Here is a 25,011-nt window from a genome sequence, read left to right as displayed (position 1 = left end):
TACAATAGCTACCTTCTGTAAATGTGGTGAGCTAGGTTTGGAGAAGCCGAATGTTAAAATGAATAAGAAAACACTACCGATACTGTTCCCTCAAATCCTATTTATATTTAAATATTGATTTATTGTGCGGATTCCGGGTTTTCTGAGTTTTAGAAACGCGAAATCTCCACATTATCTCGGTGGCTCTAGTCCATAGCAGAGTATTTTATAGTTATTGGCCTACAATCAAAGCGAAGCCTAATTCATAGTGCAATTTATTTTGAGTTTTACTACGGTAATTGTAAAAGTTTATTAAATTATTAAAGAGAAGTCGTGACCCGCACCCATCGGTCACGATACAGTCAGCGAAACGCTTAAGAGGAGTCCAGAGCTAGACGGACGATTACTTCACGCCGAACGCCTAAGCATAGGCGAACCAGGGACGTTTCCCAGAAAGGCGATGATCGTCGAACGGATATCATCGAATCGTCGGTTATGGCCGCTACATCCCGAGCTCTAGTATCAGGTTAGGCTAGGGTTAGTAATCTAGTATTAAGCTAAAGTTTTGTGAAACCCAAAAGGGAAAAGTTATAATTAGGTTTAAATATGCATCCGATAAGCGCTCATAAAAATTAGATTATTTTAAAAGGTTTGAATGCATCAATAAATCAAGCATGCCTGTAAGCATTTTGCCTTTGGTCGAAAGTAATTGAGATTTTTATGAGATTTATTTCGAATTAGGAATCCGTCCTTTATCGAGTAGTATTTTTTCATTGATTGTGCTTGGATTAGATTATGGAACGATTCTTTGGCTGACGTTGGAAATTTTGAACAAAGCGAAGTGAGGTCGTGTGTTTGAATTCTATCAACTTGCCCGTTTTAAGAGTCTCAACCGGGTCGAGACAAACAAGCCTCAGCAGCCTCTCTAAGGAGAGTGGCGCATAAGCTGTTGTTGGTGGCAACGAACAGTAAGCATATGTTTCAACTTGAAGATGCATAGCGGCTATCTGGGGACTGATTCGCGCACGGTTCATTCATGGATTAAGTCTGATTTGTGGCGCCCCAAGATTTTTACTGCTCTTAGAGTCGGTCACATCTTACATCGAACTATGGCTTCTGACTAGCACTGGGTGCCAACCAAACTAAATGTAGCTGTTGAGCTCACTAAATGGAACATTAGTCTTCAGTTAGGTCCAGATAGTCGATAGTTTCAGGGGCCACAGTTTTTATACCAGAATTTCTTCCGTTTGAAGTACGATTCCCGATAATTATTCCTAGAAAACATCCGATCACCATGAGGTTAATGAAACATTATCATCAAAAGTTCGGTCACGCAAATTGGTGCATGTAAAAAAGTTACCCAGGAAATAGGCGTAGACTGCAGTGACACCTTTACTGATTTAATCTACCATTGGCACCACATATGGGAGGAGCCTAGGAAAGGCTCGCTTGTTCCGTCAAGGAGGCAATGAAAGTATTTGACGATGGATGGACGTTGACAGACGAGGTTTTACTGACAATGTTAGGTGAGGCAGCAGATTTGATAAACTTCTGTCCATTATGTTCCACAAGAGTCGGCCGAGTCGCTGAGTCGTTAACGCCCAACCATTTCATTCGTGGACTTCCGTTAACAGGCAGAGAAATCTTAAAATCTACAGGCGGAGAAGCACAGGCACTTCGAGACAACTAGGTACAAGCGATCACAAAGACTTGCAGATAACATGTGGAAACGCTGGATAGGCGAATATCTTCCATAAATAAGTCACCGATCAAAGTGGAATTCAGAGTCGGAGCCAATTGTTTAAGATGAGATAGTATTCATAGCCGACGAAGACAACCAGAAATGTTGGGTACGAAGAGTTGTGCAGCAGTTGATTCGTGGTGCAGATGGGCGCGTGCAACAAGCGATGGTGCGCATAATAAAAGGATTATTTAGACGTCCGGTGACAAAGCTGGCGGTACCCGAGGTCAGATCAGTGAACTCTGGCTCTCGCAAGAGTTACGGGGAGGAGCTGTTGAGGTACCGCGCACTGGCAACACGATCAACAATGCGTACCTATACATGAAATGATAGAAACGGAGATAACCTGGAGATATGATTAGGGTCTTGTATACAGGAGAATAAGAAAAGATAAAATATAACAGAAAAAACATAAACAATTTTTTGCCTTTCTCGTACAACAAAGTTGTACCAGAAGGCTATAATTTCACTCCAAAAGCCAAATTTTTATAGAAGGCTCGGAGACCCATACCAATACTTATATACCAATCGACTCAGCTCGAAAAACTGAGTAAATGTCCGTCTGTGTGTGTGTGTGTGGATGTGTGTAGCCCCGGGAATTTTTTTGTTAAACACGTTTCATATAGAAGGACTTGACCGATTCGAGTGCAACTAGTTTCATTCGACGGAGAAACTTTCCTAGTTGGACACTATTGTTTTTGTTTCTGTTCTCATTCTGTTTGAAATTTTTTTTATTTTTCTTTTAACAAATACGCTGTTTACATGCACACTTTAAGTCATTAATCAATTTAGCCGTGACGCAATCCATTACTCTCATAATAGGGTAAAACGTCCTATCGTTGTGGTATGTCCTAATGTTGCGGTAGTGTTAAAGTAGTCCATTCTGGATATAATAGCATTAAAAACAATTGTGGGTACGCTAAAACTCTTCGGATTAACGACTAGAACAGCTTTTGTTTGACAAAATTCCGTTCAAAATGATGAAAAATCAACATTTTTCGTTATAAAATTGAATCCTTTGAGCCTATTATTGCGGTAGTGCTAGAGTCCTATTGTTGCGGTATCGCTCTCCATAAGAATTACCTGCAATACCGCAACAATAGGACTGACCTTCAAAAAATATCGCAACGATAGGCAACTGCGTCCTATTATTGCGGTAGTTTGTTTTTATTGTGACAACACAATTGACGTAATATTTACGAAACTATAGTTAACGAGCATCCTATTCAACTACTACAATGTGGAAATCGACCAACAGGTAATTTTTGAAGAATTTTTGAAATCAATTTTGTTTTGACACGGTGCTTAACCCCTCCATAATAGGTCGTTTTACCCTAATTGCTTAAAAATTACTCAATTATTGAGTAATTTATAAGCAGCGTGATAAGGTTGCATCAAATATTTTAACCGCCAAGATGTAGGCAATTAGCACAGCATTTACAACATTAATTCGAATCCAACATATTGAATCGAGAAAGAATCACCACTTGGGGATAAATTTGGGTTTTTTATTAAGTTCTTCAGGAGGTTTTGTGGAATTTCTTCGGGATGTTCTTTGAGACTTTTTCGGCAAAATTTGAAATTTCTTTCTGAAACGCTTCGGATTTTCATTGGCGAGGATATTCTGTTTTTTTTTATTTCAGGAAAGTCTTCGAGATTTTGTGGGCAAAAACTTATCGTTTTTTTTTCGGTATCTCTTAGGCAAATTCTTTTCATCGGAATTTCCACGGATTTTTTTTTATGCAGAAAATATTAGAACTTTTCAGATTTTCCTCGGCAAAACTCTTTGGAATTTCCACAAGCAAATTTTTTGGAATGCGATTTTTTTTCAGGTCAATATTCAGAACTCAGAGTCCAGAAATTTTGTTCAAGTTCTTTGGGAAATTCTTTGAAGTTTGCACAGAAATTCTTCGGCATTTCTATAGAAAATAACTCGATATTTCTTTGAAATCTTTCTCTGAATGTTTGTGGAATATGAACGGAAAATTCTTTGAAATATCCTCAAAAAAATATTTGCTCTATTTTTTTTTTTTTTTGAACTTCCTCTGGAATTTCTCGGAGTTTCTTCAGGAAATGCTTCGGATTTATTTTCGGAACATTCTTCTCCTCGAAACTCTGTGTCTCTGAAAATGTATCGGACATTTTTTCAAATCCTCCTGTGAAACTTTGCAATTTTATCGGGAAATTGCTCAAAATTTCCTTTGAAGTCTTTCTCCGAAAATTCTTTTTTGGTACTTATGCGGGAAATAATTCGGGATTTTTTCGAAAAATGCTTTAGATTTTTCTCGGGTAAATTGTTCAAAATTTCTTCAAGAAACGCTTTGGACTTTGGTTTTTTTTTTTAATTTCTTCGTGTATTTTTTTGTTTGAATTTGTTCACCAAATTATTTTCTGCGGAATTTCGTTGACAAAGTTCTTTGGAATTGAAACTATCTGGAATTCAACGAGGGTCAGATGGACCCCTGGCTAATCCCCTAGACACTGGTCTAGCCACGGTGTCCGTCTGGGGTGGACTTTACAAGAGCCTCTTTTGAGCGATAGTTAGATTTCGTTACAGGGTCGTTCATTTACCATTCGAGTGAAGGAAAGATTTCATTAATTTCGGTGGACTTACATCCCACTTACCCTTGATTGCTGAGCTAATATCTGTTTTACAATAGAACACTGGGAAACAAGCATTTAAGACAAAAAATAATTTCGTTGGGATTTCTAATAATTATTACCTAAGTCAATTTAGTTCAGTCAGACCATACATTTTATCATTATATTTTTCTTAATATTCGTTTTAGGCTTTTCACAGGGGATCATGGGGCAAATAATAATAATAGGGATATAGTTTTCAATACTTGCGGTTTAATTCACAACCATTCTCTCACATGCATATCGTTGCGGCCGATTGATGAACGGTGGTCGACATAGGTAGGCTTCCTCGGTGGCGGTGCTGAACTTCACGTTGGTACGAAAAGGGCCAATCAAGCTTGCAAAACCCGGTAACACCTCGGGTGACAGGGTGTGACACATTGACCATAATTTGACGTAGGTCATCGTTCCGATTTTGTCCGAGGAGCGGTACACTGTGCACAATTTGTTCATATGTGGTCTATTCGAGCGAGTGACACCACATGAGCCAACGGGGAACAGTCTTTGCAATACACCACTATTGTTCTACACACGTTTGTATCACATGGGCAGGTAGATACAAATCAAGTCACACAACCCGTCGGCTCTGACCACTTTTACACAAAATTGCACCACGGCTCGCTCGAAATAATATTTCATGTACGAAAATGATCAATGCGGGCCTAACTCGATCAGCAATGGCAAATATGGCTTTATGGTGTCTTGCACTGATCGTTCGTGATGCCGCCTCGCAGAGATCCGCACACACTTTTTTTTTTTTCTAGGAATCCACTCGTGATGTATTTAGGCTGTTCTTTTAACACTTTCACCTAGTTTTAAGTTCGAGCTAGTTTGTAAGTTGTAGTTAACTAATTTCTAGAATTTAGCTATAAGACAAACTAACACGGAACACTACCGAAACGCGTTGAACGTGCGAAATCGGTTCACACCAAGTCTTCACTCCTTCGGACAGATAAACCAAGAGAGCACGTTTATCGTTTTGGCCTATTTATACCCATTTTCGTATCTCATATTCCGAAAGAAGTCCATAACCGCATACAGCATCTCAACGGTTGGCAATATATAGATGATTGCGGACATTTGACGCAGTTGTTTTGTGTTAGTAATAACCGAGGGTTTTGGTTGATGACTTTTATAATTTTGAATTTAAATGTTATTTATGATGGTACTCGAAAATTTGGACGATTACATGCAAAATCGTTACAATGTTTTATCTATGCGCTTGTTCCTTTTTGTAATAATGTTTGTACGATTTAGAAGTAAATTGTTACAACATAACGAATAAATCGACGAAATAAATAAATATATCAATACAAAAATAAAACAACCAACAAATAAATAAATGAACGAATAAATAAATAATTGAATGAATTAAGGTCATCAACCCGGAGGTCTAAAATAATCTGTTTTGGTTTAACGACAAAACTGGACTCATACGTCTTCTTTTCTTAACGCAGATTATTCTAAACAACCTTTAAAGTTTATTAGTAATTTAACAATGGAATATATTATTTACAGTTTTTTTTTTTGACATGAACCAAATTGGCTCAGCAATCAGTGGTTTACATTGTAACCTCAAAATGGTGGGTTACAGAATGACTTTTGGATTTTTTTTTCGAATGTCTTCCTTCGGTAAAACTCTTCGGAACTCGTTCGACAAAGTTTATCAGAATTTCCTCACAAAGCTTTTCAGGACTTCTTAAACAAAACACTTCGGAATTTGTTTTTCTAAATTTCCACGGCAAAGCTTTTCTGAGTTTCCTAGGGTAAAATCATTCGAAATGTCTTCGGAAAATAGTTTACTTTTTTTTACAACAGAATTCTTTCGAATTTCCTCTGCAAAGTTCTTTAAAATGTCTTTAGGAGCCCCTTAAAACAATAGTAGGAGGTAGATTCAGACTGAAGCTAATAAATCGTACTTCGACAATCAAAGCAAAAAAAAAACATATTAACATATTTGATAGAAAATACAATTGAATCGTAGAACCAAACTTAATTCAAAAATAATACCTTAAATATTTCAGTCTGTTATCAAAATAGTTCCCTTGTTCCATTTATAGAGCACGCGCCTAACCACCTACTGCTGCTACTAACATATTGATCGTGATGACTCGGCATGTAAACGATGACTCTGCGTTAAATTGTGCTTCTTACACAAGCGATCTTATCGATCGCCGTCTGCTGCATGTAACTAACCATCTTCAACGCCGAATAAATACGTGCCTCCGGTGCATTTAGAATTAGTAATTTTCGACACTTGACTCGGAGAGGACCTTTTCGAACATGGAGCTGATAACGCTGGTCTTAGCCAGTTTCGTCTGTCTTTCCGGAATCGTTTACTACTTCCTGAGACGTGAACAGCAACAATGGTCACGGTTGGGTGTTCCGACTGCGAAGAATCCACACCTGATTTACGGAAATATCCGAGGAATATTCCAGAAGGAGCACAGCTGCAAAGTTCTCCAACGGTTGTATTGGGAGTTCAAGGGGCGTGGGCTAAAGATAGGTGGAATCATGAACTTCTTCCAGCCGGCGGTTCTGGTGGTTGATCCGGAGATCAGCAAAAGTATTCTGGTTAAAGACTTCCATAAATTCCACGATCGTGGAGTTTTCGTCGATTCGGCAGGAGATCCTCTGAGTGCTAATTTGTTCAGTCTGCAAGGTGCTGAATGGAAGGCGATGCGTACGAAGATGTCGCCGACGTTTACGTCGGGTAAAATGAAGTACATGTTCGGATCAGTACTGAAGGTGGCAGATCAGTTGAAGGAGTATGTAGCGGAGAACTGTGCGAAGGAAAATATCGAGCTGAAGAATATTCTGCAGCGGTTCACAATGGACGTGATTGGTAATGTGGCATTTGGAGTGGAGTGTAACTCGATCAAGAATCCAAGCTCCGAGTTTCGGCTGATGGGTCTTAAAGCAAATGAGTTCGACGGGATAACGTTCTTTAAATTATTCATCGGAGGCACCTACAAAAACTTTGCCAAGAAGATCAAACTTAAACTCATTAAGGAAGACGTACAAAACTTCTTCATGAATTTAGTCCATAGTACAATCCAATACAGAGAAAAAAACGGTGTGCGGAGGAACGATTTCATGGACCTATTGATAAGGATCAAGAATGATGGGAAGCTCAGCAATGAAGCCAATTCCGGTGGAGAGGGAATTACCGTCAGTGAAATTGCGGCACAATGCTTCATATTTTTCACCGCCGGATTTGAGACTTCCTCGACAACTATGAACTTTTGTCTCTACGAATTGGCCAGAAATCCGAAAATTCAGGATCGACTTCGGCGAGAAATTGAAGAGTCGATTGCGATGGACGGCGGAGAGTTGAAGTACGATACCTTACTCAGAATGTCTTATTTGGATCGCGTCGTTAGTGGTATGTGCCAAAAATGTCTACTTTACGATTTCAATGAATATAAAATTTGTCCTTTAACAGAAACCCTCCGGAAGTACTCCGCAGTGGACAACCTCTTCCGGATGTCCAACTCCCCGTACACACCAGAAGGTTGCGATTTCACCATCCCCGCTGGCACTATGTTCCAGATCCCCGTCCATTCGATGCACCACGACCCGGACCATTTCCCGAACCCGCAACGCTTTGATCCGGATCGGTTCCTCCCGGAAGCGGTACAATCGCGGCATCCCTTTGCCTATCTTCCATTCGGAGAGGGACCTCGCATTTGCGTTGGAATGCGGTTCGGGCAGATGCAGACGAAGATTGGTTTGGTTACATTGCTGCGGAACTTCCGGTTCGCTCCCATGAGCGAAACTCCAGATCGTTTGGAGTTTGACGAAAAGGTGTTCGTGCTGACGCCTAAGACAGGAGTATATTTGAAAATTGAACCGATCGGAAATGTGATTCCAATCGAACGCGTGCCGAAGGTTTGACGAGTTTCATTATCAGCTGATTTGAGCTTGTTAGACCACGACAGATGTGCGGACGTTTGCAAGTCAGGCTGTTTGCATTTCATATCATTATTGACATGCATCGTCGCTTAGTGGCGGAATGTTTATCATTGACTGCAGTTTAGCATTACGGTAGATTACGTTGCTGTCAATTACAGACATGCGTGAAATTTATGAACTGTTGTGACAATAAATAACAAAACGGAAATGTTGCCGGTTACCCACAAAATCATGACTGAGCCATGCAGAAAGGGGATGAAGCAAATATGGGACTGCTGTACCTACTAATACGTGTAAGGGCATTTGTGGTTCAATAACACTTCTATGCTTTGTTCGACGGCTAAATTGTTGACGTAATGTTTGTGGGGAACAGATAAATATTTGCCCTGTATTTCCCTAAACACTCTCATTCGCAAATCTAAAAGGGTATCGCGAATAGAAGTGCACTGTAGCATCTAATCGTGTCAATGCAGTGTTCATCTTCCTTCTTTTCATATATAAAAATGAGTTTGCATTTCCTTTGAGGCAATATAACTCACGAACGGATTGACTGATTTGTACAGTTTTCTCACTAATCGATTCGTCTTGGGATCCGCTGTTTCCTCTCCAAACTCCGGGAAGAATTCCCCTACGATTTCTTGGAAGACTCCCCCTCCGAATTTTCCTCTGAATTCCTTCCGAATTCCCGAATAAAATCTCCTCCGATCTCCCGGAGAAAATGTCCAACGAATTCCCAGAGGTGTGCTCCCTGGAATTCCCGGAGGAATACCCTTCCAAATTTGCTCATCGAATTCCAGGAGAAACTCCCCTCCGAATTCTTGGAGAAATTAATCTTCGAATTTTCGAAGGGAATACCTCTCCGGATTCTTGGAGTAATTCCTTTCTGAATTCCGTTCCAAATCTACGGAGGATTTTCACTCCGAATTTTCGGAGGAATTCCCCTCTGAATACCCAAAAGTATTCCCCTCCGAATTCGCACCGAACTTCCCACCGAATTTTCAAAGAATTCCCCCCATTTCAATTAACGGAAAGATTCCACTTCGAACTCTTGTATAGAACCCTTTGAACTCCCGGAAAATGCTCGAAAAAGTTGCCTTCCGATAGACTTCATTAAGAAATATTTAATCTAATTTCCGATGTATTCCCTGGACAAATTTCCAAAGGAGTTCCCGAAAGAATTTCTAAAACAATTTCTAGACGGATTTTATAAGGATAAAGTTTCGAGAGGAAATTTTCAAAGAATTTTCGAAAGAATTTCTGAACAAATTCCGGGAGGAATTTTCAACAGATTCTATTTAAAAAAATCTTGAAAACTTTCGAAGGAATTCCGGGAGTAATCTCCAAAGCAATACGTGGAGGAATTTCCAAAGATATTCTTGGAAGAAATTAAGATGGAATCCTGAGAATAAATTTGTAAGGAATTGTGCAAGGAGTACTTTGAGGAATGTCCGACGGAATACCTGGAAGAGTTTCCAAAGGATTTTCTGAAGGTGTTTCTGAATGAATTTTTGAAGGAATTTCTGGATTCGACGTGAGTTTTTTGCATGCATGATTTTTTCCCAGAAATTTCTCTGGAAGTTCCACCGAAAATATTTCTGAAAGTTCCTACGGGATTTCCGTCGGAAGTTCATCCAGGAATTAGCACAGCATAGCATAGCCTAGTGTACCTCGTAGATTGGACACTAGTGATACTAATGTTTTTCTTTTGAAATCCTTATTCAGATTGCTATCAGAAATCAAGGTGAGTGTGGTCCTTGATTTCAATCTAGCATAAAAATTACAAAAGCACTAGGATTACTACTCCTGGTCACGCCCATCTTTACTGTAACTTCGAAGAGGAAGAAATTGTTGGTGTAGTACTTACTTAACGAGAGGCCCCCGACTCAGCGACTTATGAGGGTAAGTACCACGGAGTTGGATATTGGGGAAGGTATTTGTTGGGTCTGGATTTGCCTGTAGCTGTCAATGTGACCGTGGTAAATCTTACACAATAACAAACCACGTCTTCTTCTTCTTCTTCTTGGCATTACATCCCCACACTGGGACAGAGCCGCCTCGCAGCTTAGTGTTCATTAAGCACTTCCACAGTTAATAAATGCGAGGTGTCTGAGCCAAGTTACCATTTTTGTATTCGTATATCATGAGGCTAACACGATAATACTTTTATGCCCAGGGAAGTCGAGACAATTTCCAATCCGAAAATTGTCTAGACCGGCACCGGGAATCGAACCCAGCCACCCTCAGCATGGTCTTGCTTTGTAGCCGCGCGTTCTACCGCACGGCTAAGGAGGGCCCCAACAAACGTACCTTCGGAAATTTATCCAGGAAATCCTCCAAAAGTTGATGCGGGAATTCCTCGAAACTCTCTACGGAAGAACCTCAGGGAATTCTTTCAAAAACTCCTCTAGGAATTCACCCGGAAGCGTCTCTGGAAATTCGTCCAAAAGTCCCTTCAGACATTCGTCCGGAAAATACTTCGATGATTTCTTAGGAAGTTTTCGGGAATTTATTCGGAAGTTCCTCCGGGAATTCCTCCGGAAGTTCTTCCGGAAGTTCCTCCAGGAATTCCTCCGGAAGTTCCTCCGGGAATTCCTCCGGAAGTTCCTCCGGGAATTCCTCCGGAAGTTCCTCCGGGAATTCCTCCGGAAGTTCCTCCGGGAATTCCTCCGGAAGTTCCTCCGGGAATTCCTCCGGAAGTTCCTCCGGGAATTCCTCCGGAAGTTCCTCCGGGAATTCCTCCGGAAGTTCCTTCGGGAATTCCTCCGGAAGTTCCTCCGGGAATTCCTCCGGAAGTTCCTCCGGAATTCCTCCGGAAGTTCCTCCGAATTCCTCCGGAAGTTCCTCTGGGAACTCCTCCGGCAGTTCCTCCGTGACTTCCTCCGGAAGTTCCTCCGGGCAATTCCTCCGGAAGTTCCTCCGAATTCCTCCGGAAGTTCCTCCGGGAATTCCTCCGGAAGTTCCTCCACGAATTCCTCCGGAAGTTCCTCAGGAATTCCTCCGGAAGTTCCTCCGGGAATTCCTCCGGAAGTTCCTCCGAATTCCTCCGGAAGTTCCTCCGGAATTCCTCCGGAAGTTCCTCCGGAATTCCTCCGGAAGTTCCTCCGAATTCCTCCGGAAGATCCTCCGAATTCCTCCGGAAGTTCCTCCGAATTCCTCCGGAAGTTCCTCCGGGAAATCCTCCAGAAGTTCCTCCAGAATTCCTCCGGAAGTTCCTCCGGGAATTCCTCCAGGGAATTCCTCCGAAGTTCCTCCGGGAGGAACTCCCCGGAAGTTCCTCCAGGAACTCCCCGGAAGTTCCTCCAGGAACTCCCCCGAAAGTTCCTCCAGAAACACCCCCGGAAGTTTCTCCAGGAACTCCCCAGGAAGTTCCTCCAGGAACTCCCCCGGAAGTTCTTCTAGGAATTCCCTCGGAAGTTCCTCCGGGGATTCCCTCGGAAGTTCCTCCAGGAATTCCCTCGGAAGTTCCTCCAGGAATTCCCTCGGAAGTTCCTCCAGGAACTCCCTCGGCAGTTCCCCCAGGAACTCTCCCGGAAGTTCCTTCAGGAACTCCCCCCGAAGTTCCTTCAGGAACCCCCCCCGGAGTTCCTCCAGGGACTCCCCCCGGAAGTTCCTCCAGGAACTCCCCCCGGAAGTTCCTCCAGGAACTCCCCCGGAAGTTCCTCCAGGAACTCCCCTGAAGTTCCTCCAGGAACTCCCCGGAAGTTCCTCCAGGAACTCCCCGGAAGTTCCTCCAGGAACTCCCCGGAAGTTCCTCCAGGAACTCCCCGGAAGTTCCTCCAGGAACTCCCCGGAAAATCCTCCAGGAACTACCTCATGAGTTCCTCCAGGAACTCCCCTGGAAGTTCCTCCAGGAACTCCCCTGGAAGTTCCTCCAGGAACTCCCCCGGAAGTTCCTCCAGGAACTCCCCCGGAAGTTCCTCCAGGAACTCCCCTGAAGTTCCTCCAGGAACTCCCCCGGAAGTTCCTCCAGGAACTCCCCGGAAGTTCCTCCAGGAACTCTCCGAGAAGTTCCTCCAGCAACTCCCCCAAAAGTTCTTCCAGGAACTCCCCGGACGTTCCTCCAGGCACTCCCCTGGACGTTCCTCCAGGCACTCCCCGGAAGTTCCTCCAGGAACTCCCCGGAAGTTCCTCCAGGAACTCCCCCGGAAGTTCCTCCAGGAACTCCCCCGGAAGTTCCTTCAGGAACTCCCCGGAAGATCCCCCAGGAACTGCCCCGGAAAATCCTCCTGGAACTCCCCCCGGAAGTTCCTCCAGGAACTCCCCGGAAGTTCCTCCAGGAACTCCCGGAAGTTCCTCCAGGAACTCCCCGGAAGTTCCTCCAGGAACTCCCCGGAAGTTCCTCCAGGAACTCCCTCATGAAATCCTCCAGGAACTCCCCGGAAAATCCTCCAGGAACTACCTCATGAAATCATCCAGGAACTTCCTCGGAAGTTCTTCCAGGAACTACCCAGGAAGATCCTCCAGGAACTGCCCCGGAAAATCCTCCTGGAACTCCCCCCGGAAGTTCCTCCAGGAACTCCCCCGGAAGTTCCTCCAGGAACTCCCCCGGAAGTTCCTCCAGGAACTCCCCCGGAAGTTCCTCCAGGAACTCCCCCGGAAGTTCCTCCAGGAACTCCCCCGGAAGTTCCTCCAGGAACTCCCCCGGAAGTTCCTCCAGGAACTCCTCCGGAAGTTCCTCCAGGAACTTCCCCGGAAGTTCCACCAGGAACTCCCCCCGAAGTTCCTCCAGGAACTCCCCCCGAAGTTCCTCCAGGAATTCCCCCTCCAAGAACTCCCCCGGAAGTTCCTCCAAGAACTCGCCCGTAAGTTCCTCCAGGAACTCCCCCGGAAGTTCCTCGGAAGTTCTGAAGTTCCCTGAAGTCCCGGAAGTTCCTCCAGGAACTCCCTCATGAAATCCTCCAGGAACTCCCCGGAAGTTCCTCCTGGAATTCTCCCGGAAGTTCCTCCTGGAATTCTCCCGGAAGTTCCTCCTGGAACTCTCCCGGAAGATCCTCCTGGAATTCTCCCGGAAGTTCCTCCTGGAATTCTCCCGGAAGTTCCTCCTGGAACTCTCCCGGAAGATCCTCCTGGAACTCTCCTGGAAGCTCCTCCTGGAACTATCCCGGAAGTGCCTTCTGGAATTCCTCCGGAAGTTCCTCCAGGAATTCCTCCGGAAGTTCCTCCAGGAATTCCCCCGGAAGTTCCTCCAGGAACTCCCCCGGAAGTTCCTCCAGGAACTCCCCCGGAAGTTTCTCCAGGAACTCCCCCGGAAGTTTCTCAAGAAATTCCTCCGGAAGTTACTCAAGAAATTCCTCCGGAAGTTTCTCAAAAAAACTTTCCGGAAGTTACTCAAGAAATTCTTTGGCGTCAGTAGTTAAAACTATTATTTGAGGTAGAATCGATCATGACAATGACAATTAGTCTGAAACAATGAATGATTTGATTAAGTAATTCCTCCCGCTACTCAATGGAATATTTTTTCAGTTGTTTTTTAGAGAAATTCCTCTAGATATTCCGTTTGGAACTTCCTTTTAAATCTGTATTATCCAATCCTAATGAACTTGCGTCGGATGTTGCCTATGAGCTTCACTCAGGAATTATATGAAACTTTGGCATTTGCAATTCTGCAAGGCTTTCAAAAATTCTTAAAAGAATCCTTTCAGGAATTCCTCTCAATATTTTTAATAGAATTCCTTTAGAAAATCATCCATGAAGTTAGATTCCTCCAGATAGTGCTCATTTACCTTCCTCAGGAATTGAAACGGAAATTTCGCCAAAATTTTTTTTTCGGATGTTTCTCAAGGGGTTCCTAAAATCCTCCAAAAATTATTTTGAAAATTCATCCAAGTTTTTTATTAATTTCAAAATCCACATAGCGGGCTTGGTAGTCATATGGCTACTGCTTCTGCCTCATACGCAGGAGGTCGTGGGTTCAATCCCAGGTCCGTTCCATTCTCCTACTTTGTATCTTTCTCTTTATTTCTCATGTTCTAGCAATCGCTAGAACTGGAAATGGACTTCCATACCGTTTCCATTATTATTCCTATACCTTCAACTTGAGTATTCTAACGGTAATCTGCTAGAATTGGAAATGAACTATAGAGCTCGTTTCATACATCCAATTAGAAATTCCATCAGTTACCTTCTCCTATCTATCACATTGGCAGCTCGTTAACCAAGACGAAACCTGCCTCACGAACCTATCCCATAAATTCCAACAAATTCCGCATGAACTCGTGGCAAGTGCAGAAGTACATTCGGCTTGCAGTGGGCGAGTGATTGCATCATCCTTTCCTCCCCCTTCCCCCCCCCCCTTTCATAAATTGACTTGCATTCTGACGTGGCAGGCGCCAGTATGACCTAACAAATGAGATTACCATTACTTGTACATTGAAGATGAGTGCTAGTCCCAAGCAAACCTCTGTTGGTTCTCTGAGCAAGAACAGCTAATAATTCCAGTAGTTCACTTGGAAATTCCTCTAAGAATTTCATAGAAAATAGTTCCAGAAGTTCCTTTGGAAGTTTTTCAAACAAATTCGTCAAGTTATTTCTCGAATAAAATCCTCTGGGAATTCTTTTGAAATTTGTGACCTTCCAGTGCCAATTTTCAGTTGCATTCCACACGGTTAAACCATCTTTCCATCCAGGAGCTCTTAATTGAAAATTGAAACCAACGAAATTAGGGCACACGAAAACGTGATTGGTGAAAATTAATTTTCAATTACAATTACCGTCACCAATTGGTCGATTGGTGATTTTAAATTCGTGAACCCGTGGCCGCAGGGCCAGTTGATTTTCACGGGTCCCCAGCATCCCCGGCGATGCACTGTGACTGACGTTTAATTATGATTAATTTCAATAATTGACCGGGCGCGATTGTGGCTGATTTTTTATTTATGTACCACCAACGGCGCCCGATTGATGTTAGGGTGCGAAATGAAAGGAAATAGCTGTCAATATTGGCGTGTCCATGAAAGGAATACCTCGGCTATTGTGCATAGGAAAATTGTTCCGATGAGTAAACCAGATGAGCCGTGGCAAACAGACACACACACACGCTTGTTGTCAGCCTGACCCAGGAAACGCCATGAAGCTTAGTGCGAAAATGGACAAGTTTTGATTTGGCATTTGTATGACTGATTTAGTATGCATTACGGGAATGGGTTGTTTGGCTGGGTGTTAATTTGTACGGGGAGTGGAATATCAACTCATCAGGATTGGTAAACTCAGTAACAAACTGCTTGCTCATTGTGTGAACAAGTTTCAATTTTCCGTTTTGTTTACCGTACCCTTCTTCGGTAACAAAGGGATACGATGCGACTATGCTTGACAAATAGAAGTCTGTATGCATTCTAGTTATGCAGACAGCCGTAGTGGCTCCGAGTGGTAATGCGAGAGATGTTAATATGAACAGTTCTTTCAAATGCTCGGTATACCAAAAACTAAACAATTGGCAATAGAAGAGAATTTATTGTAACTCTAATGAAAAGCACTTGAAAATCATTTTTAAACAATAGGCAAGCAACCAGCAGAGTCAAATTTCACGCCGAAATACTTGGGTCGTTATCTCTCGCCCCCGTATGGCTCAATTACTCTTGAGTACCTTAATACTCGGAACTTCCGTCTTGCCCCACTCCAATCGACATTATCATACAAACAATAATCCATTTTTGAACCACGGTGCCTTCGATCCATGCCTTTGTATTTGTTTCAAAACTGTAATTAATTATTCAACCGATACCGTACTCCATCATCATCACCATCATGGTGCTCGTTATGTCATCAACATGAATATCTATTAACTTGGTCCAACCCGAATCGCACTCCCCCGCCCCGGGGCATCATGGGGTGGTGATTGTTGGGTTGCTTTGCGTTTTCCGATTGGATTGGGCTCCCGGGGGCATTTAGAGGGTTTGCTTTCAAAGTCATCGACGGCAGAGCGGTGATGATGGAGTCGATTGTGTATTTAGGATGATGTTGGAAATTTTCCGGTGAATAAATGTGTATTTATATTGGAATTTGATCGGCTGTCGTCACACATGTCAGTCGAGTCACATGACATTAGAATGATGTTTGCTATCGGCGATGGTGACTGACGAGCGGGTTGGGCGGGTGGTTGATTACGAATAATTAGCTGAACAAAAGTGTTGACCGGGAGCAAACTGACCAATTGCAGTTTGACGCATGTCAGTGACCGTAATGTAGGAAAACATATTGCATTTGATTTTGGAGTCCATCCGGACATGCCGTGATCTAATCTGGTTATATAAAGAAGATCTACCAAATATATTTTAAAAAGTCTGAGATTATTAGAGAGTGATCCTGTTAAATTGTTCGAAACATCCAGGTTTTAGGAAAGATGATCAATGGTACTTCTAACGAACACTTTTTTCTCTATCTTTTAGAAAAAATGGACCAAAATGTTTTGTTACAGAAAATTTGAATGCGGAGATTGGGCCAACCTTGGGCTGAAAGTCTCCTTAATAAAGATTAAAAAAAAGAATGCGGAGATTTCTGCAGTTTGCTGTCGAGAAATAACGAGAGCTGATTTGGAATCCTATGTTCAAAGTTATGCAAAGGTAGTGATGATGATGCAATAACTAGTAAGCTGGGTTTGCAGAAATTGCTCTTAATAGATAACAAACAACGATAAAAGAAAGGCAAAAATTGTTCCTAATCATAACAAGTCATGATAACAATTTTATAAAACTTGTATACAATTGCGAAAAAAAAAAGAATCGGATAAGGCAGCCCCCACAGAGAAGTGATGATTTTCGTTTTTTCGCTCATTTTGTGTTGAAGGCCGCACAGCTGTGTGAACAAGTTGAAATGCATCATCAGAACCAGTGCTGCCCGCGTTTGGAGCTTTTTAAAATAAATTTATCATGGGGTATACTGCCGTCATACGCATATTTGTCCCATGTTTGCTGGGATTTCCTATATACATGGGACAGTTATGCGTATAAAGGCAGTATAGGCCTCCGAATCAGTGCTTTATGATGTTCCAGCTATACAGGAGTTGGTCGGTTGGTTGAAAAAATGAGGAAACGATGTTAGTGAAGTCGGGGATGAACCCCACCCCCTCCTGCTGACTTTGATGAGATTGTGATTGAGGAGCAGAAAACTTACAACTCTGTGAAACCGTCTAAGACGAATTAAGTACTTTCCATTTAATTCCACCAGTTAATTTTCGTTATCTTTGCAGATACGTATTTCGACCACAACTGTGTGGCCGTCTTCAGTGTCTCGTACTTGACTCGACTTGGTCGAAGTCGAAGTCGAGTCAAGTACGAGACACTGAAGACGACCACACAGTTGTGGTCGAAATACGTATCTGCAAAGATAACGAAAATTAACTGGTGGAATTAAATGGAAAGTACTTAATTCGTCTTAGACGGTTGAATGCATTCCACTAAAAGAGCTTTATATATTTTTCTGAACTCTGTGAAGATCATAGAGGCTCGTGAGTGGGTCCTACACCCAAGTTAAGGTGCCCTCCATCTTTGAGGAAACAGATGAGGGCTGATAAGTTAGGGGTATCGTCAACCAAGGCATCTCGAATGCTCGTCGGGATTCCATAATTGGCTCGAAGAAATTCAAACTTTGTCACATGTTCATCTGAGTTCTGCACCTTGCAGATTTCACAAAATTGTTTGGAAGGGCCTTTCGCCGAAATAATGTGAAGAACGGGTGTGACCCCGTGGCGCTCACGGGGATGCAGAAGATTCTTTATTATCTTGTAGCAATGGGTGTCAAACTAATTTTCTTCTCCTTATTAAAAATTGACTGTGGCCGGCATCATTATTGGTCTCGAATTATAAAAGCTCCAAAGCATGTACAGTTAGAATAGTTTTCTAATCCCAAGAAGTCTATTCAATTGGTGAGCTGTACATATTTGTTTTGTTTCGGCCAATCACGAATAGCAACCACGAATTGTACTATTAATCAAGCTAAGCTCATGCGGTGGCAATAAGCAAAGCAGCGGTTTTCTTAGAGGTACCCTTAGAGCTTCCGTGTTATCTCCTCTTTTAAGCGCCTCGCAATGGAACGGTTCATGTTGGCTGTGGAGGAGTTCCAGCTCCTAGCTTCATGCTAGTGAATTCTAACCACTGTGGGAAGACTGACACCGGTCATCGGGTGCAGAATCCGATCCCCTTGAACAAGGAGAGGGATCCTGAGATCTCTGGGTGTGGCGAAACTGTATACGAAGACTTTAGAAAATAGCCGCCTGCACCCAATGGCGAAATGGGACTCGGCGTAGGAGGCATGTTTTCAAAAAGTATCAAAAATTCAACCGGTCAGTAACAGTAACAAGTGAAATTGAAGCTTCTTTGTTCGAAAAACTTACTTGAAGAAATCCTAACGTGCAAATTCATGACAAATGTTCAGCTTCTGATTTTTAAGAATTTAACGGTAAATCGCACATGGGCAATTATTAAGCATATGCGGTATTTCGAAAAATTTCGTTTTAGGGCATTCGAAACGAAATTCCGCGGAATTCCGCGGAATTTGAGTATGGCGAAATCTAATATTCTGATTTCGTTTCGTATCGTTTTATTTCAAAAATTTCGACAGAAAAATCACACTTTTAGCGAAATTAAACGGAATTTCGCGGAATTTCGAAATAAATTTCTAATATTTCAAATTTTCATATAGCAAAAAAATTCGGCTGCGCCGCCGTTAAAACTCTATTCGAAATTTTAAACATATAAATTCCTTCAATTAATCTCACCACGTACAGTAGCCGTTTGATAACTGCACTATGTTTACTTTTCAGTTAACGAATGTCGATCGATAACTGCAACGCATTCTAGACGTCAAACAGTTGTCAATCGACGTCAGATGCAATAAAAGTGCATCTAAATGTGCAGCGCAATGCAGCTGTCATTGAGTTTGACATCAGTTTGAAGTTTAGCGGTCCGATAACTGCAAAACTGTTGAAACTATCGAATTGCAGTTAAAAAGCATTGCAGTTCAATGACTTGCAGTTATCGAACGTCTACTGTAATACAATTCTGTATCTTCAACAGAAACGCAGCTTTCCACTCAAAAATGTCTACAATGTTTTGTTGAAAGTAGTCAAGTATAGAACGATGCATATGTGTTGATTTAAATAATATTGTTCAGGGGAGTAAACATAATTTGTACATCTCATCGTTTTGGTATGCTCTATTTTTATTTAAGTAGACTATGTTGTGTAATATGTAATGTATTATGAGGCGATTGTTCGATCTGTGCTCTTCGATAACCGAAATACTCCTCACTGGTCTACAGAGTATAGTCCGTTTTTTTTTCGTTGTCTTTTGAAAGTATTCAGTTTGAACAACCATTGTTTAAAAACAGTGAAATGGAAATAGTGATGTTTCAGTAGTTTTCCTGATTTAGATCTTTGCCGATTTAAGAATGCTCCACATTCGGGCGTTCTCTGATATCTCATTTATTTCAGATCCTTCCGATTGAGATCATTGTCATGACTTAAACTTTTACCTTAAGATATTTTTGATTCCATATATCATGGAAATCTGGAATTTGCTCGCATTTTCTAGATCCTGCAGATGCAGACTATTCATACGCTTCAAAATTGTATTGATTTTCAGGGCAGTTTGTTGTTAGTTTGGACGTGCTGCCAGTTTTAAAAGTTATTATTTAGCAATAAACGTGAATAAACCTTTCATTTCTCTTACATAAATAATGGATAGGAAGGAAGATAAACAGAGAGTTTTGAAAAATATTGTTTGGAAGGTTCTGAACCAAATTAATTTGGCTACACTGGCGACTACCTCGTCAGAGCTACCGACTGAATAGTAACAAAGCAGTCTCGATTGAGTTGTTACATCATGTCCTAGCTTTCAGCAAACACGTATCTATTTTTTATTGCTAAAGCACAGAAAACAGTTTACTTTACAGCAGCAAATAACCATTTTTTTAACGGAAGTCTGTTCTTTATTTGCTGAGCTGCAGAAATAAAAACTGGCTTGTGTTCTTTAATATTGCGAACATTGTTTAGATACTCAAAATTACCTTCTTCCTATAACTTCGGTAGACCCTTAAGACCCTCAGCTTCAGTAGACTAAAGTTCCAAGATACTTAAGAGAATATAGTTAAGTATTCAGATCTGTTACAGATTTCTTTACATTCCATTTCCAATGGGTTGAATCTTCAGGCTTTACATGGTATGAATGGTTTGAAGAACGTTTTCCGGGCCGCCAAGCAATGTGAGGCAAATAGGCTGAACCCGGGACAGTCCCGCATAATCCGGGAAGTTTGGCCACTGTAACCTAATGCCTACATGCAGATAGCGTAATGGTGTTGCTAGAGTAAACGCATTCCACCTCTATTATAGTTAGGGTTGACTCCCACCGCACCGTTTATCTTCCGAGGCTTTATCTTCTTGAAAAAAAAGTGATGGATAAAAATCCCCTCACGATAACCATAAAAATGCTCTCTTAATATTCCAACAGGCTTCAGAAAAAGCCGAGTTTTCTACTGCAATCAACAGCATACTTTCATATTTGTTGAAAAGACCATTTTGAAAAGCTTTACAGACTGAAAATTTGATGTTGATTGAAATGGAGGGGTGGCACTTTGAATCTGTAATATTTTTCAAAATGGTGAACAATATGAAATGTGTTAATTGCAGTTGTAAAATCGGCTTTTTTTAGCTGTTGGATATATCAAGCGATGGATATTTTTACGTTGTTTATGATGAGGGTCATACTTTTGAACATGGTGAACAGGTTCGAAGCTGATCTGTTGCTGTTGCGTCCTTTTGTAAAAATAAGCAAAATTCTTCTGTTGCGTCCTTTTGTAAAAATAAGCAAAATTCTTCCTATGGCATTTGAATAACAATATTTTTCTTTAAAAATATTAAATAAAACTATTTTCATCGCGGATTTTTCATATGCAAAAAAATGAATTCTATAAAAATTCCGCGGAAAAAAATTTAAATTTCGTTTCGTTTCGAAAAATTTCGAATAAAATGAACCTCGATTTCGTTTCGTTTCGAAGTCTCGGAAGTAAATCTGAATTTCGTTTCGCTTCGTTTCGAATCAACAAGACCATTTCTAATTTCGTTTCGTTTCGTTTCGCCAGGAAAAAATGTGTTATCGCATACCCTTAGCAATTATATTACTCAAATTTCCAGGGGAAAAAGAGGAATAATAATATAATAAATTAACAATCATTTGTCATAAACTGAAGAATTTTATAGAACAACGACTTTTGGGGGAAACAGTATTTTTATGCACTTAAAAGCTTAAAAATCACTTCAACATGGACAAAACGTAAACGGAACGAATCGCAATGTTCACAAGACTTGTAGAGGACACCAATAGCTTCCGTATAGAGGTTGTTGGGATAGTTTTTGACGTTTATATCTCATGTTAGATTTTTTCCAAAATTAAAAATAGCCCAAAACACTAAATCGACTTGAGCCACCTCAAATTTTTATCCGAATTAGCTGAAAATTTGACAGGAGACTTATTTTAGCATAAGATTTGTGATTCTGGGCTGACCGGTTGAATTTTTGATACTTTTTGAAAACATGAAGAGGTCTAATGCGGAGGTACTGGTTGAAGACTGAAGAGAGTATGCTGACAAGCTCCTGACGTGCTACACAAGTCAGCTCCAGCCCGTACAGCTGTCTGCTATCAATAACCGCTAGGCCGATACGATACCGAGTAGCCCTGTTGTTTATCCTATGTGGTCCTAATAAGGTTTTAGCAAAGTTAATCCTCGATATGAACGACTGGCCAAGGACGAGGCTCCGGTTTGGGTTCACCTGTCCATTTATCTTGAGACTTAGGGCGGATATACTTTGGCAAAGATGTGTTCTCTACGTAGGTCCTTGAGGCAGATTAGAAATTCCAGGGACACTACATCTACGGGTCAAAGGCGCTTTGGATTACGTCTCGTAATCCGGCGAAGTACGAACTAATCCCTTGCCACGGGCGGAAGATGTGTGTGAAAAGTTTTTCACGTCGTCTAAGGTTAGCCAAATTCTCACGACCATATTGATACACTGGAGGTCAGCTAGATGGTCCGGTAATCAGCGATGTCGCACGAGGATATACTGTTTTATAGCTCAGAAGGATGTGACTGATCCGCCATTCGTCAGGAAAAGCTTGACTAGTCCAGGCTTGATTTACGAAATCAATACCATTTTTGCGGTAGAGCAGCGGTTCTCAACCTGGGGTTCATGCACTCCTGGGGGTACCTTCGCTGACCCCAGGGGGTAGCTCGGACAAAAATGCGTAATGGCGGATGTTTAACAGTTCCAACGGAATCCTTTCAATAAAGATCTGATTGAGACAAAAAAAAAGTTGAATGATATGTTAAGAATAAGCTTCTGAGCTAAAATATAAAATCTGATGGTTCAGAAGCACCACTTAAGAGGCTTAAGGGCAATTCTCACGGAAACCAAATTTGAAAGTACTCGCAAGATACTCGACAGCCTCCTTTTAAAAGTCCTTTTAAGAGTCTTTTTTCAAGAGATTCGAAAACCTTCTTTCAAGAAGCTCAGAGCCCTTCTTTCAAGAGACCCGGAATCTTCCTTTCAAGAGGCTTGGAAGCCTCAATTCAAAAGGTTCGGAAGCCTCCTTTCAAGAGGCTTGGAAGCCTTCTTTCAAGAGGCTCAGAAGCATTCTTTCAAAAGGCTCGGAAGCCTGGTTTCAAAAGGCTCGGAAGCCTGGTTTCAAGAGGCTGGAAAACCTGGTTTCAAGAGGCTGGAAAACCTGGTTTCAAGAGGCTCGGAAGCCTGGTTTCAAGAGGCTCGGAAGCCTCCTTTCAAGAGGTTAGGAAGCCTCCTTTCAAGAGGCTCGGAAGCCTCCTTTCAAGAGGCTCGGAAGCCTCCTTTCAAGAGGCTCGGAAGCCTCCTTTCAAGAGGCTCGGAAGCCTCCTTTCAAGAGGCTCGGACGCCCCCTTTCAAGAGGCTCGGAAGCCTCCTTTCAAGAGGCCCGAAGCCTCCTTTCAAGAGGCTCGGAAGCCTCCTTTCAAGAGGCTCGGAAGCCTCCTTTCAAGTGGCCTGGAAGCCCACTTTCAAGAGGCTTGGAAGCCTCCTTTCAAAAGGCCCAGACGCCTCCTTTCAAGAGGTCTGGAAGCTTCCTTTCAGGAGGCCTGGAAGCCTCCTTTCAAGAGGCTCGGAAGCCTCCTTTCAAGAGGTTGCAAGCCTCCTTTCAAGAGGCTCGGAAGCCTCCTTTCAAGAAGCTCGGAAGCCTCCTTTTGAGAGGTTCGGAAGCCTCTTTTCAAGAAGCTTGGAAGCTTCTTTACAAGAAGCTCGGAAGCCTCCTTTCAAAAGGCGTGGAAGCCTCCTATGAAAAGGCTGGGAAGCCTACTTTCAAGAGGCTCGGAAGCCTCCTTCCAAGAGGCTCAGAAGCCTCCTATCAAGAGACTCAGGAGTCTCCTATCAAGAGGCTTAGAAGCCTTCTTTCAAGAGGCTCGGAAGCCTCATTTCAAAAGGCTTGGAAGCCTCATTTCAAGAGGCTCGGAAGCCTCCTTTCAAGAGGCTCGGAAGCCTCCTTTCAAGAGGCTCGGGAGCCTTTTTTCAAGAGGCTGTGAAACCTCCTTTCAATAATCTTTGAAGCCTTCTTTCAAGGGTCTCAGCAGCCTTTTTTTAGAGGCTAAACTTAATTTGAATTGGAAAGTTGCACGGAATAACGAAAATTTCAAACAACTTTTTGGATAGAAACCATGTATATAATGGAGAGCAGGGCCAGACTTTGCCGGAAGGGGGTCCGGGGCCACAGCTCTCCGAACCTCCTCAAAATCAGCCTCTGATGGAGAGCCATATGTCCCGTTGGTTTTCTGGTCCGTTTTCATATATCTGGTGCGTTATGATAATTTTCATTACGGCGGTAAAAATAAGGGGTACCTCAATGAATGCAAAAGTTCGAAGGGGTACCTCTCAAGAAAAAGGTTGAGAACCGCTGCGGTAGAGGAAAGGTTTGCTATCCCATCTGAACCAAAGAATTCTCGTTGCTTCTGGCAAGAGTGAAGGAAACCACGGCGAGGCCGGTTTATTGGAGAACCTAGCGAGTCCACCGACATTCGAAAGCTCTGCAGCGTTAGTGCTGGGTAGTCACTTACCAATACGAGTGATGAAAAATATTCCCCGAGTGCATTGGCTACCTCCGGCGGATAGTAAATAGTATAGTCATGTGAAGATGGGTGAAGATCCAAGCATGCCACTTAGCGCCCTGACTTTCCTCCAGAATTCGGCAGTGGATTGATTGATGGAGTCGAGGAAGTTCTCCCACTGCTTCCTTTTGACGTTTTGGATGACTTTCCTTCTGCTCTTAACCGCACAAGCGTGTTGTAACAGGTCTGAGGAATGGTTGGAGCAGTGTCGAGGACGATTTTGGATAAGTTGTGCAACGCGTATCGGATGCTTCTAGCAAAGGACTCCCAGCGACGCCATCGCGGCCTTGTGGAGATGGTAGAGAGAGAGGTATTGGCAGTGACCTGCATTGGGAATTGGTTGCTCCCATAGATGTCGGAAACAACTTCTCACTTCAATACGGAAAGGAGGGACCAGCTGATGGTAGTCGCGTCAATACAATGGCGGTGGCGGGACGAACATTTAAAAAAATGGGTAAACCTCCCCAAGTCGGGTGGTGGGCAAACGGGAGAAGGGGTTCCACCAATGTAACGATGTCACTTACCTACTTGTTGATGTCGAGAAGCGTTCCACAGGAGAGTTAAACATTTACAATGGCCGCCCTTACTTTTCGCCGTTCAATGTGCAAAAACGATCCATAAAA

At 42.5% G+C, this 25,011-nt stretch overlaps 2 protein-coding genes across 2 annotated transcripts in view; one reads left to right on the top strand and one right to left on the bottom strand.

Moving 5' to 3' along the window:
* Window positions 1-25,011, bottom strand: part of LOC134204614 (uncharacterized protein DDB_G0287625-like) — a gene marked incomplete at its 5' end in the record, with an annotated part of 153,448 nt that overhangs the window by 10,596 nt on the left and 117,841 nt on the right. The window lies entirely within an intron of this gene.
* On the top strand, window positions 6,618-8,487 carry LOC134204619 (probable cytochrome P450 6a14). Its single transcript, XM_062679413.1, has 2 exons — window positions 6,618-7,745; window positions 7,806-8,487. Exons 1-2 carry the CDS (start codon window positions 6,644-6,646, stop codon window positions 8,255-8,257), a joined length of 1,554 nt encoding a protein of 517 aa, XP_062535397.1. The 5' UTR covers window positions 6,618-6,643; the 3' UTR covers window positions 8,258-8,487.

The sequence above is a fragment of the Armigeres subalbatus genome, unplaced genomic scaffold, assembly GCF_024139115.2.
Source record: "Armigeres subalbatus isolate Guangzhou_Male unplaced genomic scaffold, GZ_Asu_2 Contig750, whole genome shotgun sequence".
Taxonomy (NCBI): Eukaryota; Metazoa; Arthropoda; class Insecta; order Diptera; family Culicidae; genus Armigeres; species Armigeres subalbatus.
This window is presented reverse-complemented; position numbering and strand designations above follow the sequence as displayed.

Coding starts and splice junctions, on each gene's coding strand:
- LOC134204619 (XM_062679413.1), top strand. CDS start 6,644: ATGGAGCTGATAACGCTGGTCTTAGCCAGTTTCGTCTGTCTTTCCGGA. Junction 7,746..7,805: donor TTTGGATCGCGTCGTTAGTG/GTATGTGCCAAA, acceptor GTCCTTTAACAG/AAACCCTCCGGAAGTACTCC.